We start from the raw sequence: 21087 nt of genomic DNA, 5'->3' as shown, positions 1-21087 counted from the left end.
AGATATTTTCCTGTATATATTTTATAATTTTGGCTTTTATGTTTAGGTCTGTGATCCATCTTGAATTATCTTCCTACATGGAATGAGGTAGGGGCCTAGTCCCCCTACTTCAGTTTACCCATTTGTTCTAGTACCATTTGTTGAAAAAACTGTTGGAAACTAATTTTTTTAAAAGACTTTCAGTTTTTGAAAAGACTGTCAATTACCCCCACCTCCTCCACCCCATTAAATTGCTTTGGTGACTTTGTTGAAAATCAAATGAGTATAAAAGGGTGGATCTATTTCTGGCCCCATTCTGTCAGATGGTCTATTTATCTATCCTTATATAGCATAGTGTCTCAATTGCTGCAGTGTTATAGTAAATCTTCAAAGCACTTATTCCATAAACTTTGTTCTTCTTTTCAACATTGTTTTGGTTGTTCTAGAACCTTTGAATTTCTCTATAAATTTTAGAAACAACTGGTCAATTTCAACAGAATGCCTATTGGCATTCTGATTAACCCATTTGTCTTCATCTAGTAAAGAAAAGATGGCTTACACCCACCTTCCACTGATACCATATCTATTAATTTAGCAAAACTCTTTTAGTGTCCACTCCGTGCTAGCAATGGGAATTCAAAGTCAAAACAGCATGGTACCTTCCTTCCTTGTGGGAATGTACACCTGATAATGGGAACAAAGGCAATCAATCAATGACACAAGGCAATATACTAAATAGAAGGGCAGTATTAAGTAAATAATACTATGTCAGCACAGAGAAAAGACGTCCAAATGAAAAAGATCAGTAAAGATTTCCAGAATGAGCCCTGACCGGTTTGGCTCAGTGGATTGAGAGTTGTCCTGCAGACTGAAGGGTCCCAGGTTCGATTCCAGTCAAGGGCATATACCTTGGTTGCGGGCATATCCCCAGTAGGGGCTGTGCAGGAGGCAACTGATCGATGTTTCTCTCTCATCGATGTTTCTAACTCTACCCCCTCTCTCTTCCTCTCTGTAAAAAATCAATAAAATATATTTTTTAAAAAAAAGATTTCCAGGATGAAATTATCTGAGTTTTAAAAATCAGTAGGTAAGGAAAGGGTTTGAGTATGGCAGTGCATTCCAGAAAGACAGAATAACCCTTCCAATAGCACTGGGGTAGAAAACAGCTTGTTGCTAAGCCCACAACAATGAAAAGCGAAGAAGACTATAGATAGCATTCCTTTTCTTTGTTATGAGGATCCAGGCAAGGGACAAAAAGGAATTCTTGCCACCCGTATTTTTCTCTTATGTGTGTTTGCTGGGAGGCCCGCCCATGGAATAACTTGTCTAGGAGTACTTCATCTTCAGCTCATTTCCCTTCCTATCCTCAGCACGTAATTTGGAAAATGGCAGAGAAAACATAAGAAACATCTCCAAATTTCCAGACCAATGGGCTTTCCAATTTTACTTTTTGGAACTATTTTTTAAACAAATATCAATTGAACCTAAATATATATAAGAGAAAAGCAGAGTTGTTGCTATTGAAGAGAGATGATGCCTGAAGACCCCACCATTCCCACCACTTGGTAATCTCCTTCCCCAAACCCAAGACAGTGACTATTGAGGTTCTTTGTAGAACCCTAGAGGGTCATAGCCCAATTTGACATCTTTATGACTTGTACCTACAATTAAGATTGAGCCCTAGACAGTTTTCTCAGTGGATAGAGCATCAGCTGGCCAACTAAAGGGTCCCAGCTTTGATTTCAGTCAAGGTCACATACTTTGGTTGCAGGTTCCCGAGCCCTGGTCGGGGTGCATGCAGGAGGCTACCATTCAATGTGTCTCTCTCATGTGAATGTTTCTCTCTGTCTCTCCCTCTCCTTTACACTCTCTCTAAAACTCAATGGGAAAATATCCTCGAGTGCGGATTAACAACAACAAAAAGATTGACCACCACCAGATAGCTGGGGGCTTGTGGTTCACGTATTTGGAAAGGATCTTATTCAAGAAACAACCTTTCTCTTTTCCAAATTTAACTCTCCGCATTCGAAGCTAAATCATGTTACCCAAAATTTATAACCAACAGTCTTTGAGAAACTATTATAGATAAGATTAGATATACAACTGTATTCTACAAGAGTTACAGAAATCCTAACCTTTATGAGAACATAACGTTTAACAGTGAAATTTAACAGAATACCGGTTTTAACAGAGAAAAGTCACTTTGTTATAATCATATAAAATGTGCACACAGGATAAGAAAAATACATTTACCTTTAAAAAGAAGCAGAAAAAATAGTAACTATGCAAAATGTAAAGGTATGTGCTACAGAAAATTAGAGAATCAAGAAATATCACTTTTTTTTCCAGCATCGAGTTAAAATCTGCTCAATCCCCCTTATCTGAAATGGAGAAGTCCAGTATCGGTCATGCTTTAAGGCCTGCCCTGTCCTTTCAATTGTATAGGGATCCAGGGCTTATTCTGACCTCAGGGTGAGAGTTACTCACTGTGACTCCAAGGCCAGGTCCTAAAGGCAGGCGGCTCCACTTTAGAACCAAGTACAGGCCAGCCATCGTATTTAAGGGGCCTTCCCCCAAAGCATGGCATTTCTGCCTGGTTTCTCCACTGTTCCCCAGTCCCTGCTGGCCCACCTGCTGAATGGTTGGCCTCCCTTGTCAGCCCTCAAAGACCATTGCCTCTGTCCTTCCTCATATTTGAACAACCCCAGTTTAATCGCTCCTCATGGACCTAAGCCTTGACTTCAGAGAGGCAGCCAACCCCTCTCAGAGCACAAACAAAATTTTATCTATTCTGTCCTCCATGATAAGTATTTGGGGGAAATTCTAAACATTTTTAAAAGTATAAATAAGAAAATAATTATATATTCGCACTATAAGAATTGAACATAAGTAGTACCTTGGCATATCTGTTTCTAGTCCTTTTTTTTTTTATGAAAGAAGGCAATGCTCTCTCTAAAAAGAATTTGAACATTCCAGAAACATTTTTAAATGAAAGTTAAAAAAAATTTTCTCTCAAAAAAATCATTCCAAGTTTTAGCACCAAGAAATAATCATTATTATCACTTGATGTACATTATACCAACTAGATATATAGATTTATTTTTATCCTCACTTAAAATGTTTTTTCCATTGATTCTTAGACAAAGTGGAAGGGAGGGAGGAAGAGGGGAGAGAAAGAGAAACATCGATATGAGAGAGACAAATCTATTGGTTGCCTCCCACATGCACCCTGACCTAGGCCAGGGATCAAACCCACAACTAAGATATGTACCCTTGACTGTGAATTAAACTTGTGACCCTTCAGTTCACAAGTGGGCCAATGCTCTATCATTGAGCCAAACTGGCCAGGACTAAATAAATAGATAACTCAAGAGATAAATATAATTTAAAATCATAAATAAGATTATACTAGAATGCTAGTTTAATTTAAAAGTATTATACTTTTTTATGGTTTTATTGAGATACTAGAGGCCCGATGCATGAAATTTGTGCAAGATTAGACCTTCCCCCGGCTGCCGTCACTGGCTTCCCTCTGGCACCTGGGACCTGGGCTTCCCTCTGCCACCAGGACCCGGGCTTCCCTCGTAGCCCCGGCTTCGTCCAGAATGTCATCTGGAAGGACATCTGGTCTAATTAGCATGTTACACTTTTATTATTATAGATTTTTGATATACAATAACATGTACAAATTAAAATGCACAATTTGATTACTTTGCACTCATGAAACCATCACCAAAATGAAAATAATGAACATGCCCATCACTGCTCAGAAGTCTCCTTTGTGATTTCTCCTTTTGATGCCTCCCTGCTTTGTCTGCCGTCCCCAGGTGTCAGCACTCTGCTTTCTGTCATTAAACATAGATTTATATTTCTAGAATTTTACATGAATGAAATAATGCAGTATGTGCTCTTCTTTGTCTGGCTTCCTTATGCTTCTTTATCCCCTTTTGAGATTCATCCATGCTATCATTGTGTGCATCAATAGTTCATTCCATTTTTTCAGGGTAGTGTTGCATTGTATAGATGAACCACAATTTGTTTATCCATTCATTTGTTGGTGGACATTTGAGTTGTTTCCAGTTTTTAGAATAAAGCTAGGAATATTCATGTAGAAATCTTTGTACAAACATATCTCTTATTCCTTTTAGATAAATACCTAGGAATATGGTGGCTAAGTCATATGGTCAGTATATGTTTAATTTTTAAGAAACTGCCGAAGTATACCATTTTACATTCCTTTCAGCAGTGTATAAGAGTCCCAAGTGTTCACATCTTCCCCAACAGACTGTTATGATCAGTCTTTTTAATTTTAGACTTTCTAATATGTGTATTGTGTTATCCCATGAGAGTTTTAATTTGCATTTCCTTAAGATCGATAATGTTGAGCATCTTTTGTTGTGCTTGTTATCCATGTATCTTCTTTGATGTATTATCTGTTCAAACAGTTTGCCCATCTTTTATACTTTTTTTCATTTTCTTATCATTGAGTTTCAATATTCTGGTTACAAAACCTTTATCATATATGTGATTTACAAACATTTTTTCCCACTCTGAACTTATCTTTTCATTTTGTTAACAATGTCTTTCAAAGAGTACTAGTTCTTAATTCGATGAAGCCAAATTTGTAAATATATTCTTTATGGGTTATACTTTTGGTATTATATCTAAGGAGTCCTGGACTAACAGAAGGGTACAAATTTTTTTCCAATGTTTCATTCTAGAAGCTTTATAGTTTTAGGTTTTAAATTTAGGTCTATGATTCATTTTGAGATAATTTTTTGTCTATGGTGCAAGGTATAAATCAAAGTTCATATTTGCATATTAATATCCAATTGTTCCAGCAGCATTTGTTGAAAAGATTATTCTTTGTCCCTGAAATTACCTTTACAACTTTGTCAAAAATTAGTTAACTATATTTCTGGAATCTCTTTCCGTGTTTTCTGTTGTGTTCCATTGGTCTGTTTGTATTTATGTCAAACAGGATTGTGCTATTTAATTTAAAATACTACACTTAATTGTATTCAAACTCTATTAAATTTTAAGTTTTATTTAATTTTACTTTTCACAGAAGAGGAAAACTGAATTACCATAGAAGAAATGGTTAGCTTTAAATAAATGTTTCTTCACTACCAGAAATACTATTTTCTAACAGATCCCTCTAAGGCTATTAAAAATGTATGGAACCATTAAAAGAATAAAGTAATTATATTTTTAAATTATACTTTAATGTTAGATTATGTCAATTAACTAAGAGAGATCAACACGTTAAAACATTAGCAATCCTATTCTTTCTTTCCTTCCTCATGTCTAATTTTTCTTAGGATCATTACTGTTTTTACATTATCAAATTTTATAGTTCATATTCATTCTATTACTACTTTAATTCCCAAAGGTTTTTATACTCAAATGAATTTTCTCACCACTGGATTCCCCCTCCCCTCCCCAAACACACACACACACACACACACACACACACACACACACACACACACACACACAGACTCTGCTTCTGGGTTCTTTGTTTGATTCAGCCCGTAATTTTCTTGATGTCACTTTTCAAGTAGTTTGGTTTTGATGGATGCTATATTTCCTGAGATGCTTCATGTTTGAAATCTGCACTGATTGTCTTTATATTTGCAGAACATCTTAGCTCTGTATAATATTCTTGGGTCAACCTTTCTTTCTCTCAGGACTATTGATTGACTGTGCTTTGATTGACTGTGTTTTGCCATTGAATGGTGCTATGGAGAAGTCTGAAGGCAGCCTAACTTCCTCCCTAGTTGCTAATTTGCATTTTCATCTGTATTATTTCTTTATCCTTAAGTTCAAAAAGCTTAATTAGTTCAAGTTTCTAGGCAATGAGCATTCTGCATCAAGTTACCCTGAAGCACAGATTCTCTTTCAGTGTATAAATTCAACTTTTTCTCAATTTGGTAAAATTTCCTTATGTCATGAATAGATCTTCTGTTTCATTTGTTGGGCTCTCTGTTTTAAGGACACTAATTATCCTTGTCTTTCATAACTATTAGCTTTTCTCTGAAGAACTTTGTCTCTTTATCTTTTTCATTGGTATGTTCTTTATGTCAAGCTTTTCTTCTGTCATTAATTATATTTTTAGTAGTATCTATTGTTTCTTATAGTTTATCATTTTTTAGTTCCATGATGATGTAATTTGTCCCTCATTTTTTTTCCCTTTCTGTGATCTCCTAAGAGATTGTGAGAAAATTATTTGTTTCTTAATTTTTTTCATACAAGTATTATTTTAATATTCTTCCTCTCCTACCCCTCCCTTCTTTCCTCACTGCTTCTTTTCTTTTTATTCATGTTCATACTAGTATACCTCTTCTTCAACTGGTCTATTTACTGGGATATAATGTAAATAATATCTTTACTATTCCCAATCTAAGATTAGTTTGATTTCTCCTCTGCATATCAGTTTCAGGCCAATGTATTTTATTCTCTCTACTGGGAAAGATTGGAGCAGGGAAAGGAGTTTAGCTGAAGAAATGACAATCTTTTTTAGAATACGTGTGGTCTGGTTTTTAAGATTCTGTCAAATTTCTCATTCCTGAATCCACTCCACCTGGTTGGAAGCATATCTCACTCCCATGGGTGAATAACTCTCAGGCTTTGTATCATTTCTCACTGTCCCAGAATCTCTACCTCTTCAGAGATTTAGACTTTCTTTAACCAATTTGTCCACAGCATTTGTGTCCTCTATTCTTGTCAAGATAAGAAAAAGAACTACATTTTCATTCAGTTTGTTTCTTTCAAGATTTTCAGTTACAAATGAGAAATCTCAGGATTGTGTAGAGTTGACAGGTTTCTGAAGAGCTGATGGTTAGGATTAGGGTTAGGGTTTGGGTTCGGGTTTGGGTTCAGGTTAGGATTAGGAGCTGAGCCATGTTATCTTTCTCCTCACTCCACAATCCTCATCTTTTCTGGGAACCAGATTTTAAAGTTTATTGAATTATGTTATGCACCTGAGTTGCTAACAATGACTTTTGTGGGAGGGCTGGTATTTCATGTTTCCATATTGTAGCTATTATGGGAAGACAATTTCATGCAAATCTTAATTAAGTTTAATAACGCTCCCTGTCCAAAGTCCTGGGCTCATGTTGTCTCCTTGACCATCTGTGATGCAAGACTCAGACATTTCATTCTGTTACTGGTCTATCTCTGAGTTCATAATAGGGTGTTAAAATAGCCCAATGTGGCATAAAAAAATGATGCCTTTAAAGTGTCCCAAACATATCTTGTTGTGTAGGGAGGAAGTTATTACTTTAACCCTTCCCATATGTAGCTAAAGACTTACCTGTTTCAGTGTCTGGTCTCCCCAGAAATCAATGTTCTAATTAGAAAACAGTAGCTAATCTGGCCAAATGCTAATAAATGATAGTCGTGATTTATCTAACAACAGGGGGAAAGCTCAGCATTAACAATTAAAAGGTCTGTAGAGGAGATGACTTTTTTCCCTTACTCTTCCTTTTAGCTTATTGAGTTCAACCATAAGCTATAAATAGCTTCTAATTAATTGCTTTCTGTTTGAAAATCAGTCATCAAACCATAGTTTAGAAACTTGCCCCTGAGATTCATAAGACCAATTCTATTTCTCAATGATAAGGATAAGGAAATGGTCATGTGAGTTAGAGTTGAATCTATCTGTCCACAAAGACCAAACCTCATCATTGCCCTAGAAAGCATTCTTCAGGCTCCATTATAATAGTTGCAGAATTTTAGATAATCATGCTGAGCCATTAGTGGGAAGAATTTTAGATAATCAAATGCAGTGAGAAGTAGTGATCATGAATAGAGCCAAAATGGCTGGTTAACCCCTGTTTCAACTTAGTCATGTCATGGTGTTACAGAATGAAGTCAAAGTTTACATCAAAGGCATGAGTTTGTTAATAAGGTCTTTCAGAAATCTTCAAAGAATTACATTTTTTCTACATTAAACAAATGATCTGGGCAGTAACCTTCACTTTAACCTGGTTGGACAGAGTCAAAGGAGGAAAACAGTATGTCTAAGTCAAATCTTCTACAGAACACTCCCAGAAGGGCCCTCTTTGGGAAATGCCGCTCAGTGATAGAGTAAATTTCATATTTTAGTGGAGGGTTTGTCATTGAGAGTAGGAGGTATTTGCACATCTTAATTGTTTTCTTATAGTATTTTCTATTTCATCCAACATTGCCTTCTTACATGATACCCAGACAGAGCTCCTAGCAGGTCCCTGACACTGCCACATTGTTTCATGACACCAAGCATTTGTTGGAACTGTTTCCATTATATAGGTGGCCTTTTGTAGCCACCAGCCCCTCAAAACCTAGCTTTCATGTCATTTCCCCTATTCATCCCACCAACACCACCATCACCATCTTCCAGCCTGATAAAACAGATTACACCCTCTTTCGGGCCCCCACGCAACCTTTCTGTCTTAATACCAGTCACCTTTACCTGCGCTTGATTGGTTTCTTATCTATCTCTCCCCAGGGAGATGGTCTTATTCTTATCCAGTTGTACAACTCCTATCTTTTTGTTGAATATATGAGTGATTATTCAACTACTTGAGCACCTGTTCTTTGCCAATGCTTGCTAGAAGTCAGAAAGACAGATGTTTATCTCTGTTCTCAATTAACTCATGGCCTATTGGGATAGATAGATTCTTATACAGCTAAACTCAGCAAGCCTATGAGGGGTCTGGGCAAGGGCTAATGCTGAGCCATTAGTGGGCAAGGTAGTGAACACATAAAAACTCACCATATTTTCATAAATCTTATGGGGTTTTCACAATCCAAACACATCTGTTTCAATTGCATGTTTCACTTTGCTTACTAATGTCTTCTTAGTCTAGTGTAAACCTATGCTTCCAAAACTAATATAGACACAAATAACCTGAGGATTTTGCTAAAATTCAGACTCTGAGTGAGCAGGTCCATGGAGGTGCCTGAGATTCTGCATTTCCTTGTGTGAGGCTGGGACCTCCCACTTCTCAGGGGGGACCTCCATCAACTGAGATATTCCTCCTAAGTTTTAGCAACCTTGGTGTGGGATGAGACCATTCTGCATCTCTGCCCCTCCTACCAGTCTAGATGTGGCTGCTTCTTTAATTCCCTTGTTGTAGGACTTTCAGCCAGCTCATTTTCAGGTGATTCTAAATGATAGTTGTTCTGTAGTTCAGCTGTAATTTTTATGAGATTGTGGGAGAAACTGAGTACCATGTTTACTTATGCTGCCATCTTGACCGGAAGTCTCTTATTAACTTTAAATGGTTCCCATGTCAGCATCTGTTTAATTTTTCAATTCATTAGAGTCTGCCACTCATCATCAAAGTCAAAATCCCTTAAACCATGAGACTTTGGCCCCTCACTCTACCTATAAACCTTTTGCATTTGTAAGTTTTAAATTATCCTTCTACAAAATCCCTACTTGACCCCTGCTTGAACTGTTTTCTTATGCAAGCTTCTTCCTCTCTTTCTCACATCATTCTCCAGCACTCTTTCAACCAAACCAAATACCCTATGTGCATCTTCTCCTAAGCACATGGAGAAGACATGTCAAGTCTTCCTATCTGCTATTCAACACCACCTTACTAAAATTATATGCTGTTTTAGAGGCAGTCTAGTTATTTCATTTCCCCTTGCGCACTTAGTTATGACATCACTTTCCCTGACAATACAACAGTGGATTAAACAAAAGTGAACTGTTTTCATCATGTAGGATATATGGAAGACACTGGAAGTCTTATCTTGCCTAATGTCAGATCTAGAGGAAACTTTTCTAAATGACATTTCTTTCTTCTCACCACCTGTGGTCTCATTTAGGTTAATTCCAAAGATGATGAAGGTGTACTGGTTGGATCCTGGGACAATGTCTATGCCTATGGTGTGCCCCCATCAGCCTGGACTGGAAGCATTGACATTCTGTTGGAATATCAGAGTTCTCAGAATCCAGTTCGGTATGGTCAGTGCTGGGTTTTTGCTGGTGTCTTTAACACATGTAAGTATCCAACTGAGTAATATGTTTTTAATGTAAAGGAAATTTCACTTCATGCATTTTATCTATAACCTGGCAAAGAGACCTAGCAATCCCTGTTGGCTCCATAGAATTTATAGATGACTCTTCTGAGATGTAGTCAATGTGTAATTAAATTATTCCAGGCCATATATGCTCATAGTTTCTCTTTGACTTCAGAGTCTTTATAGAAAGAATGATGGGCTATTTCCTACATGATCCATCATTCTACATCCAGAGAAACGGAGGGCGGGCCAAGTAAGGGTGAGGAGGTAAGAATATGGCATTTTCTTTTCAGTAAGCCCCCAGCATTTAAAAAGGGTTAAATTAGCCAAATTTAAAATAAAAAAATAATAACAAATGCTTACTTGTTATTGAGAAGTTTTATAAATATGCTTAGCTGCTTATTGTTTATCACTGAGAGGTTTTGTAAATGTATCTATTTAATTTTAGTGTAGCTATGGAAGGGATTGTGGCAGGTGGTCTCATCTCCATTTTTTTAATCTCCCTTTTTACACGTGAGTCTCGATGCCCCTGAGCAATTAGGTATCAGAAGTTAATGAACAATCATCACTCCCTAGCTTCCTTTCTGGCTTTTAATTCACCCAACATCCAATCCATAGCAGAAAGCATATGGGAACAGAATTATTCTCTTCAGCCACATGCCATTTCTACAGTCTTGGAGAAAACATCAAGCATAAATTTGAGTGTCCTTTCTGCTTATTCATTAATAAAGGATGTTTTACTAAGCTAACATTTTATTATTATTATTATTATTATTATTATTATTCAGAAAAATCAAGGTGGGGTCAGAGGCTAGAAGCAGGGATAAGACCGTTTTTAAAAATAAATTATTATGAAGTCTGTCAGTTTCAACTCAAAGTTGTTATGGTCTGAGAACTAGCCTGGCCTGTATTGCTTAGTGGCTTGAGCATCATCCCATGGACCAAGAGGCCCCAGTTTCAATTCCTGGTCAGGGTAAATGCCTGGGTTGTGGTCTCAATCTCCAGTAGGGAGCGTGCAGAAAGCAGCTGATCAATGTTTATATCTCTTTATCCCTCTTCCTTCTTCTCTCTCTAAAATCAATTTTAAAATATTTTTTAAAAAATAACTAGCCAGTGATCCAAGTGAGGAGAAATCATGAGTTTTATATTGTGGGTTGTTTTTCTTCCCCCTGGCATCAAATGAATAAGATTATTTTCTCAGCCATTTGAGTATATACAAGGACTAAAGGAAAATATGTATATTTCCTGAGAGCAGTCAAGGTCAATGTATCTGTCTCCTAAAAGGGCTGGTCTCTGAAGTTCTAGAGAGAAGCATGAACTTCAAGATAGTAGCTCCCCTCCCTCATGGTTTGCAAGCTAAGCCTACAGCACCCAATGGAGGCAGCCACTCTTATGAAATGATTCCAGGAAAACCTAAAGGGCCCTCTGACTTCCCATGTCCTGCTGTGTACAATTTCATTATCCCAGTGTAATTCCTTCAGGCTTAGAACCAGATGAAATAGTGAACACCTTCCATCCATGTATGCCTTTTGTATAAGAGGGTCACCAGACCTACTCCAGGCTTTGATGGAAAGTTAGAAGAGGCAGAAGCATGATATGGAGAAGGACAGTGAGAATAAACCCAAAGAGGGAAGTCAGAGGGAAGGAGGTCCTAGTGCCCCAGTGTCGAGCTTCATCTTTCCAGACTCCACTGTGAACTCCCAAAGGTGTTCTATTGAAGGAGGTGGATAGTCTTTGGTTAAAAATGCTAAACTATTCTGAGAAAATAAAAGGCTAGCCAAGTCATTAATCTTAAAATTGTCAGCAGAATTATTTTTAATGAGCCCTGATGTGTGGTGTCCTGGGAGCCAGGTAGGGCATTTGGATTAAGTTTAGTCAATAGGTACATATGGCAAGAGATGCATCCTGGCAATTCGTTACCTAACAATTAAAATGAATCTGTGGTGTCACCCTCCACCAAGCATCACAGAGCAAATTCCATCCGAGAAAGCGAACCCCACTGAGGACCTGCTTCGTACATTCCTAGCTTCCTATTAGCTATTTTTAAATTTTATTTTCAGAGGCATAGTCTCCTTAGCTGGGCTAAAATAATACCACTTTGACAATCGTATGGTTTGCAACAAACATTTGAACGCTGTTACTGGGTTTCTGTTCCAGCTGATTTCACCTGGCCCAACTGCAATTCTGAGTGACCCTGCAGCAAGGTTTCTCTCTGCAACTTTGGTCCTGATAATAGCCCCTTCTCCAGCATGGAATATCTGAGGACAACATGTACAAATGGGGCTTTTCAAATTGGCATTAAAATGAAAAACAGAGTCTAGCCTAGAAGATTTCCTGAGCAGAAACAGTTTGCTCAGACAAAGCTCACTTGAGCTTATTTTGCAAGGCTAACATGACCTTGATCATTTCTTGCTTATGCATATGAAAATCATGGGCAAACCTTAAACTGCTTCTTAAGGTCGATATAATAAATAAATAAATAAATAAATAAATAAATAAATAAATAAATAAATAAATAAATAAAGTAACCACTGACCAATTCCCTATCTTTTAAGAATATCCTAATATAACCAATCACTGTGAAGAATAAACAGGCACCGTTTCCTCACTATATAAGCTGGTTTAGGATAATATATCCTTGCACCTCCTTCCATGTTTTGTTTTGAGTGTTCCTGGTTAGTGAACTGTCTTTTTGGTATATGCACAATAAACTAATTACTACTTTTGTGATTCATTGGTTTTACTCTTGTTATTTCTGACTTTTTGACATTGTCAAAGAAGAAAGTCCCTATGAGAAGGGATTGCTCCCTATGTATTTATTAATTTTTGGTGACGTGGTTCGTTGTGGTCCTTCTTTCCTGCAGTTTTGCGATGCCTTGGGATACCAGCAAGAGTTGTTACCAATTATTTCTCTGCTCATGATAATGATGCCAATTTGCAAATGGACATCTTCCTGCAAGAAGATGGGAATGTGAACTCCAAACTCACCAAGGATTCAGTGTGGTGAGTTTGATTTACAAGAGCATTTGCCGATATCAAAGTAAAGTGACATTACGCATTTCCCACAAGACAGACTTAGTCTACTGTTTCTTTCTACTCTATTTTAAGGACTGTTCGATACCATAGGCAGAAATGTCTGATTTTCAGAGAGTGTTTTCACCTAATGAATGAGAAATGTTACTGAACAGGCAGTTTGGGTTCTTAGTAATAAAGATGGGCCAACTCATTATGACAGAAACCACTGATAAAGGCCATTGTTTTAGTGGCTAGAACCTACACTAGCTCTTCTCTACTTTAGTTTATGAACATTATGGTGAATGGCAGAGATATGGGAGCCCAGCATTGTCTATGTCAATACACTCAGGGTCATATAGCTAACATTTACTAAGCAATGACTACGCACCAGTTTCTGTGTTCATGATCTTTTCTAATTCTTACAAGTTGGTGCTTATTAATATCTCCATTTACAGAAGAGGAAACCGAGGCCCAAAGAGGTTAAAGTCATTTACCCAAGGCCACACATCTGGTACACTGAAAATAAAACCCAACTGAACTTTGACCATAATCGTTTTTTTGCCTTTGCAATATAGGATTGATCTTTGAGTGTAAAAAAATGTTGTTCTCCTTGATTTGTGAAATCATCATTCATTCAGAGATAGAAATAAGAGTCAGGTTGACATTGTTACCAAATACCAAACACGCAGTTCTTTCGCTGCCCTGAACAACTGCATCACAGCTGGCTACAGGGAGTTTAACATTCCAAAGGAATTTCCTTTTTCCATGGCACCCACTGAGTCTTAAAAATATTCTAAAAAGAGGGGGGAAATCGCCCTGGCCAGTGTGGTTCAGTTGGTTGAGCATTGGCTAGTGCACCAAAAGGTCGCCAGTTCAGTTCCCTGTCGGGGCACATGCCCAGGTTACGGGCTGACCCCTGAGTGTGAGAGGTGGCTGATCAATGTTTCTCTCTCACATCCATGTTTCTTTCTCTCCTTCCCTCCCTCTCATTCTAAAAAATCAATAAGAACATATTTATTTTTAAAAGAATTCAAATTTAAAGTACATTTATGAAGGTCTGTATGGGAGGAAATTGCCAGGCATTGAACTAGGTGGGATTTCCAAGCCAAAAATGTGTCTCCTCTGGGTGTTCTTTCAAAGAAATAAAGCTAAAACACTGTCAGTTGTAAAAGCAGCCAAACGGGGATGGTAGGAAGTTATAAGCTCATTTTAAGAGAAATTAAAAGTTAGAAGTGCCTTAACTCCCCCATGTTACAGGAATGGATCACAGTTGTAAGAGTAGTATTAACTCGCCAGAACCAGTAAACGCTCTTTTGAGAATGTTGAAAGAAGGAAATCGCTGAACTAGTAGCAAAGTGCTGCTATGAATAAAAACCAGCAGTTCATTTGCAGGGAATGAGCTGAGCAATGGTAAGCTGGAGAGTTCAGGCAAGACAAAACCTCACCTCTGCAAACTGAACAGTAATTCCAAGCACCATTTAAGCCCGTGGAGTCACAGTGTAGCAGCCCTGCATGTGTATGAAATGACAGAAACAGACCAAAATAGTCTCCCCAAAAGCCTGTTGTGACAGTTGAAAATGGCAAAATGAGAATTATTTGGCCTTCTGCATTACACACACACACACACACACACACACACACACACACACACACACACAATGCCTTTGTAGTCAACTGCAGTTTGAAATTATTCCTCCCTATTCCTTGATCCAAATGCCTTCCATCATAAATCCCTAGGAAGCCATAAACAAAACTGATACAAAATTGTGAAGCTGATAGAGCTTGGTCTTGGTAACCCTTTCATCTTTCAGCTCCCTCTCCAAATTCCTTTCCCTGTTCTTTTCACCCTGAGCTCCTTCTTCACCTTCCCCAAATTTCCCATCACCCTGGGACTATGTTCCCTGGTCTGGGACCCTCACTCATCCTCCACAGCCAGGCTACTGCCCTGGGCTCCTTTCCCCTCCCCGCATTAGGGGCTGGCATAGCAGGCTTCTAATATATAATAAGAACCATCTGGCTAACTGGATGGCTGATGTTAAAACTCATGGCATGCCAGACCATGTGGCACAGGGAAGAAAGAGCTCAGTCAGGTCTGTGTCCGAGGCCAGGCTCTGCCACTGACTAGCTGTGTGATCTTGAGCAAGGCACAACCTCTCTGTGCCTTTCTTTTCTCCTCTGGAGACAAAATTTTCTACTTGACTCAGCACAGAGCCAAGCATAATAGGTGCCTAATAAATGTCAGTTGTTATCATTGCCTTCATTATTACCACACAGCTGAAATTCCTTAGAGGCAGTATGTCGCCATCAACTCAAGCACAGGGAAGCAGTCAGAATAAGAGGGGTGCCAGTGTGCTAAGATGACTGTGCTATTTCTATTACTTGGGGGTATTTTTTAAAACAAAAACAGAAATTTGTGCCTCCCCTGTGCAAAACACTAGTGGAACCTAGAAGCTACAGATGTTCCAGAACAGAAGTTTTTCTAAGCACTTCGTTGATTGAGGGGCTCGTGGGGCTGCCCTGATATATTGGCCAGCACATGGCCACCACAGTCACAGGGACTGGCTGCTTATTTGCCTGCTTTCTGGTTTGCATGGTGGGTTTCTCCTCTGAGGAGCCTCCCTCACCGGGGGCAGCAATTTTGCACAGAGTGGGCACAGTGTTGATGCCAACAGAGGAAAGAGTCAGCTTCTTAGCCATTCAGGAGAGGGAGGGGCCGAGGAACTTAGCCTGGCAGAGTAATTGGACCTCGGGGTAGCGAATGAAATTCCGAGCGGGCCAACGCAGGTAAGATATCCTGGAAGGAGCAATTTAAGCTGCCTGTCCCCAGTGTGCTGACGGGTTTTGAATTATGCGCAACCTCTGGGGAAGGCATCAATGAATCACTGTGGACACTTTAATGAAGATGCTTGAGCAACACTGCGCTGCAGATCACAGTGAATATGGACATGAGGGCTCATTGAGGAGGAGAGTACCAGCTCAGTCCGATGGGCAGTGGAGAAGTCTCTGTTTGGCCTCACCTTGAAAAGGGTCAGTTTAGTCACCTCATTACATGACAATCACAATGGAAATGGAAACAATGATAAAAGGGATGGTGGCACATATTAGGGTTGTGAAAGGTATTTCAATGAAAGGCTTCTCTAGCTAATGAAAGCATTATCCTGGGTATTTTTGCTGCAGACGACAGAGCAGAGTTGGTCATTCTAGGTGAAAGAACTCTGCCTATCTTTTGGCTTGCCCTCACCAGAATGTAATCCCTACCATGGAGAGCAATGTCCCATCTAATTTATTTTTGTTTGTTTTGCCAGCATGTAACAGAGTGCAGGGCATAGAACAAGAACTTAATAAATGGAATTAGTTGAAAACAATGTGAATGCTCATTTAACCGAATAAATGTCATTTAATTCATTCAACAAGCATTATTATGCACCATGTCCAAATATCTACATGCAAAGGATTCAGAAAGAAATTAACCAGGTCACTGCCCTTGAGGAGCTCCATCCAGTGTTGGTGGGTGAGATAAGCACATATAAAACACTCCATAAAACATATAAGGTAGGCTGTAGTGTGAGCCAGAAGTCATGGAGAGGAGGGGACGGGCTTCCAACCCGAGTCCAGGAGAGTAAGGGGGGAGGCTGTTCACATGCTGAGATGAGAAAACCACAGATAAATCAGTTTTGAAGACCAGACAGGAAGGAGTGGAGTTTCATACAGAATTATCCTGTATTATCATGACTACAGCGTTGAATATGAAACTCACTCTAACTCTCATGATCTATCTAGCCCCTTACAGCTTCTTCACATGCAACATCAAGGAAGCCTAGCTCTTTGCCTGCCTTTCTGAAGGGGCTAATTCCTCCAGGGCCTAGAGTCTGGCAAGGGTTGGGCAAACTTTTTGACTCGAGGGCCACAATGGGTTCTTAAAATGGACCAGAGGGCTGGAACAAAAGCATGGATGGAGTGTTTGTGTGAACTAATATAAATTCAAAGTAAACATCATTACATAAAAGGGTACGGTCTTTTTTTTCAATAGTTTTATTCACTTAAAACGGGCCGGATCTGGCCCGTGGGCCGTAGTTTGCCCACAGCTGGCTAGGCCATGCACTCACAAGGAGTGGGTGGAGTTAATACTGTTTAGGGGTGGGGATAGGGTGTTGTTACCTCTCTACACCCTTCTATCACTGCTTCTGCTTCTCTACCTTCTAGGCGCTAATTCTAGGTTCTGACTCCTCTGAGATAAACGCTCCTGACCCTCTCTTTGTTTTAGAGCAGCGGTTCTCAATCTGTGAGTCGCGACCCCTTTGGGGGTCGAACGACCCTTTCACAGGGGTAGCCTAAGACCATCGGAAAACACATATATAATTACATATTGTTTTGTGATTAATCACTATGCTTTAATTATGTTCAATTTGTAACAATGAAAATACATCCTGCATATCAGATATTTACATTATGATTCATAACAGTAGCAAAATTACAGTTATGAAGTAGCAACGAACATAATTTTATGGTTGGGGGTCACCACAACGTGAGGACCTGTATTAAAGGGTCGCGGCATTAGGAAGGTTGAGAGCCACTGTTTAGAGGGTCCAATAGTAACAGTGTTCCAGATTCCCTCTAGGAGCCAACAGCTTTCTAGACCCTGTCACTCCTTTTTGTCCAGCTTCTAAGCCCCTTCCTCATGTAACCCTTTCCCTCCTGCACATGTTCCTGAGAAAGATGTTCATCTCTGGATTGTGGGGTTCCAAGTGGGGTCCGGGAAGCATGTGCTGGTTATGCCCTCAGACATGAAGAGAAGGTGCTGAGCACATGTGTGTACACCAAGGCCCATAAGCTGACCCTGTGCTTCTCAAACTCTAGCTGATTGGCCAATTAATGGGTAGATGTGAAAAATAGCCTAACTCAAAGTTTTAAACATCTTGTATATATTAATGATAATTTAAAAATGTGAGTGCTAAAACAATTAGCAAGAGTCTTTATTTCCTTTATTGTCTTTTCCTTTGAAATTAAATAGGTTTGATTAAATTGGTGCTTTCGATTTAATCTTTTCAAATAATTGTGAACTAGCAAATTTGTATTTATCAGTTTCAGCTCAAAGTTTCAATAATCTAAGAACTATGTGATCCAAGTGTAAAGAAATCACAGTTGTATTTTGATTGTCCTCAGGGTGTCATACTATTCTTGTAAATTTTTTCCCCCCTTTCTCTCTCGATGGTGCAATGCAATGTGATTGGCCCTGCCACAAATTAGCTGGGTAACTTTGGGCAAGTTGCTTGATTTCTCTGGATCTTAGTTTTCTCAGATATAAATGTATGAATGTATGAGTTCGGTTTTAATGAGCTATAGGTCATTTCCAGCTCTACATGACCTATTTTTAAAATAATTTTCACTATTCTTCCAGCCAGAATTCAGCAGGTTCTGCCACTTGCTTTGTGTGAAGACCTGCTCATCTGCACAGGGCCAGGCTGTGATCCGCTTACTCACATTTAGCACCTGCTTTGCAAATTGGCTTCACATCAGCTCCTAGGAAAAGGGAAAAAAAAAGTAATCAAACATACCACAGAAAATATTTGTAATTTTTGGCTGGCCTCAATGCATCTGGTTTTTTAAAGAAAAAAAGGGCTAGAGGAATGGAACAAAGTTTTTGTATGTTATTGAAATTAAGTTGCTATTAATCTGAACTAGATTGTTTTAAATTATGATGTTAATTATAATCCCCAGGGAAACTACTAAGAATAAAACTGAAAAACATACAGTGGGGCCTTGACTTACAAGTTTAATTCGTTCCGTGACAGAGCTCGTAACTCAAATTACTCGTATGTCAAATCAAAAAGTGAACGAGTGAGATACGTGATTCTTGGCTGATGTTGTGGCATTCACTGTGACGTTCAATGCGCCAACTAATGATGGGGTATCTGAAGTTGGCTCGTAACCTGAATTTTAGCTCACAACTCAAAGCAAAAAATCGGCTGAAGAGATGGCTTGTATCTCGAAAAACTCGTTAGTCGGGACACTTGTAAGTCAAGGCCCCACTGTAGTAAAAAGAAACAGAAAGAATATTAAATGATACTAGAAGATACCTATTTACACAAAATAAGGAAATAATGGAGGAACAGAGGAAGAAAAAAGACACCATAGCAAAATGGCAGGTGTAAATCCTATTTATCAGTATCAGTAATTACATTAAATGTTAATGGATCAAACTTTAAGATTTGTTTTATGGCCAAACATATCATTTATTCTGAAAAATGTTTGATTTGCACTTAAGAATAGTGTGCATTTTACTATTTTGGAGTAGTGTGTTCTATAGCTGTCCATTATGTTTAGTTGGTTTATTATATTACTAGAGGCCCGGTGCACAAAATTCATGCAGCGGGGGGGTGGGGGGGGGGAGGGGTGTTCTGGTGGGATCAGGCCTAAATGGGCAGTTGGAAATCCCTCTCACAATCCAGGACTGCTGGTTCCCAACCACTTGCCTACTTGCCTACCTGCCTGCCTGCCTGATTGCCCCTAACTGCTTCTGCCTGCTAGCCTGATCACCCCCTAACCCAGCTGTGGGCAAACTATGGCCCACAGGCCGGATCCGGCCCATTTGAAATGAATAAAACTAAAAAAAAAAAAAGACCGTACCCTTTTATGTAATGATGTTTACTTTGAATTTATATTAGTTCACACAAACACTCCATCCATGCTTTTGTTCCGGCCCTCCGGTCCAGTTTAAGAACCTATTGTGGCCCTCAAGTCAAAAAGTTTGCCCACCCCTGCCCTAACCACTTCCCTGCCAGCCTGATCGATGCCTAACTGCTCCCCTGCCAGCCCAATTGCTCCCAACTGCCCTCCCCTGCCAGCCATCTTGTGTCCACATGGGGTGGCCATCTTGTGTGTTGGAGTGATGGTCAATTTGCATATTACTCTTTTATTAGATAGGATTACTAGGGGCCCAGTGCATGAACTCAATCACCTTGAAATAAACTGGGTTGCAAGGATGCGATGAGCATAGGGGTGGGTCTCAGCCCATCCTCCGTACCCCCGCCTGGCCCCTCCCACCGTGGCCTCTGGTCCCCTGTCTGCCGGCAGCCTCGTTCCCACCATTGCTCCCATGCACTGATGGCACTGGCCCCACTTTCACCCACTGACAGCACAGAGCAATTGGGGCCAGTGCCAGCAGCGGGTGCAAGCTGCAGCTGCTGCCCCAATTACCCCTCAGGAGCAGGGGGAGATGGAGAAATCCTCAGGGGTGATAGGGGCTGGCAACCACCGCTCTCATCTGCTGACAGCACCAAGTGATCAGGACTGGTGCCAGGCACGAGTGGCAGCTCTGGCTCCGGCTGTGGGTGTGAGCAGGGCCATTGCCAGCAGTAGGTGCGAGTGATGACGGCCGGCCCCAATTGGCCCTCAGGAACAGAGGGGCGATTGGGGCTGGCAGCCACCCCTCACATCTTCTGACAGCTCCGAGCGATCAGGGCCAGCACCAGGCGCTGGCATTGGGTGTGAGTGGGGCTGGTGCTGGCAGCAGGTGCAAGCGCCGGGCAGGACCATGGTGCATGGGAGCAAAGAATTTTCAGTAACCACGAGAGGCTCACCTTGGTGACAGTGACTGGCACCCCACCTTGGTCTGGTGCTTCCGCTCACCTGCTCCACCATCCTGCCGCAGCTGACACCCACCATGTTCTGTGCTCTGCTGCCTGCTGCTGATGCCCGCCATGTTCCGCACATGCCCCTGATGGTCAGCACACGTCATAGTGACCACTTGTTTGGTTGTTCAGTTGTTCCACCATTCAGTCTATTTGCATATTAGGGTTTTATATATATAGTTTTCTATTTCCTTGCTAATGTTTTACCTGTTTGTTCTATCCATTATTGAAAGTGCAGCATTAAAGTCTCAAACTTTTATTTGTTTAATTGTTTACTTTATTTTTAATAAAGTGTAATTGACACATATCACTGTATTAGTTTCAGGTGTATGACAATCATATATAATAAAAGCTTAATATGCAAATCGACCAAATGCCAGAACGACCAGTTGCTATGATGCACATGGCCACTAGGGGGCAGACGCTCAATGCAGGAGCTGCCCCC

At 39.9% G+C, this 21087-nt stretch overlaps 1 protein-coding gene across 1 annotated transcript in view; it reads left to right on the top strand.

Annotated features, from left to right (window-relative positions):
- F13A1 (coagulation factor XIII A chain) overlaps nt 1–21087 on the top strand; it is a 188791-nt gene that overhangs the window by 112117 nt on the left and 55587 nt on the right. The window contains exons 7-8 of the mRNA XM_059688531.1: nt 9802–9976; nt 12861–12999. Coding sequence (XP_059544514.1) covers nt 9802–9976; nt 12861–12999 — 314 coding nt within the window. The remainder of the gene's footprint in view (nt 1–9801; nt 9977–12860; nt 13000–21087) is intronic.

Source organism: Myotis daubentonii, chromosome 3 (genome assembly GCF_963259705.1).
Source record: "Myotis daubentonii chromosome 3, mMyoDau2.1, whole genome shotgun sequence".
Classification (NCBI taxonomy): Eukaryota; Metazoa; Chordata; class Mammalia; order Chiroptera; family Vespertilionidae; genus Myotis; species Myotis daubentonii.
Note: the sequence above shows the minus strand (reverse complement) of the source record. Positions and strands in the feature narration are given on the sequence as shown.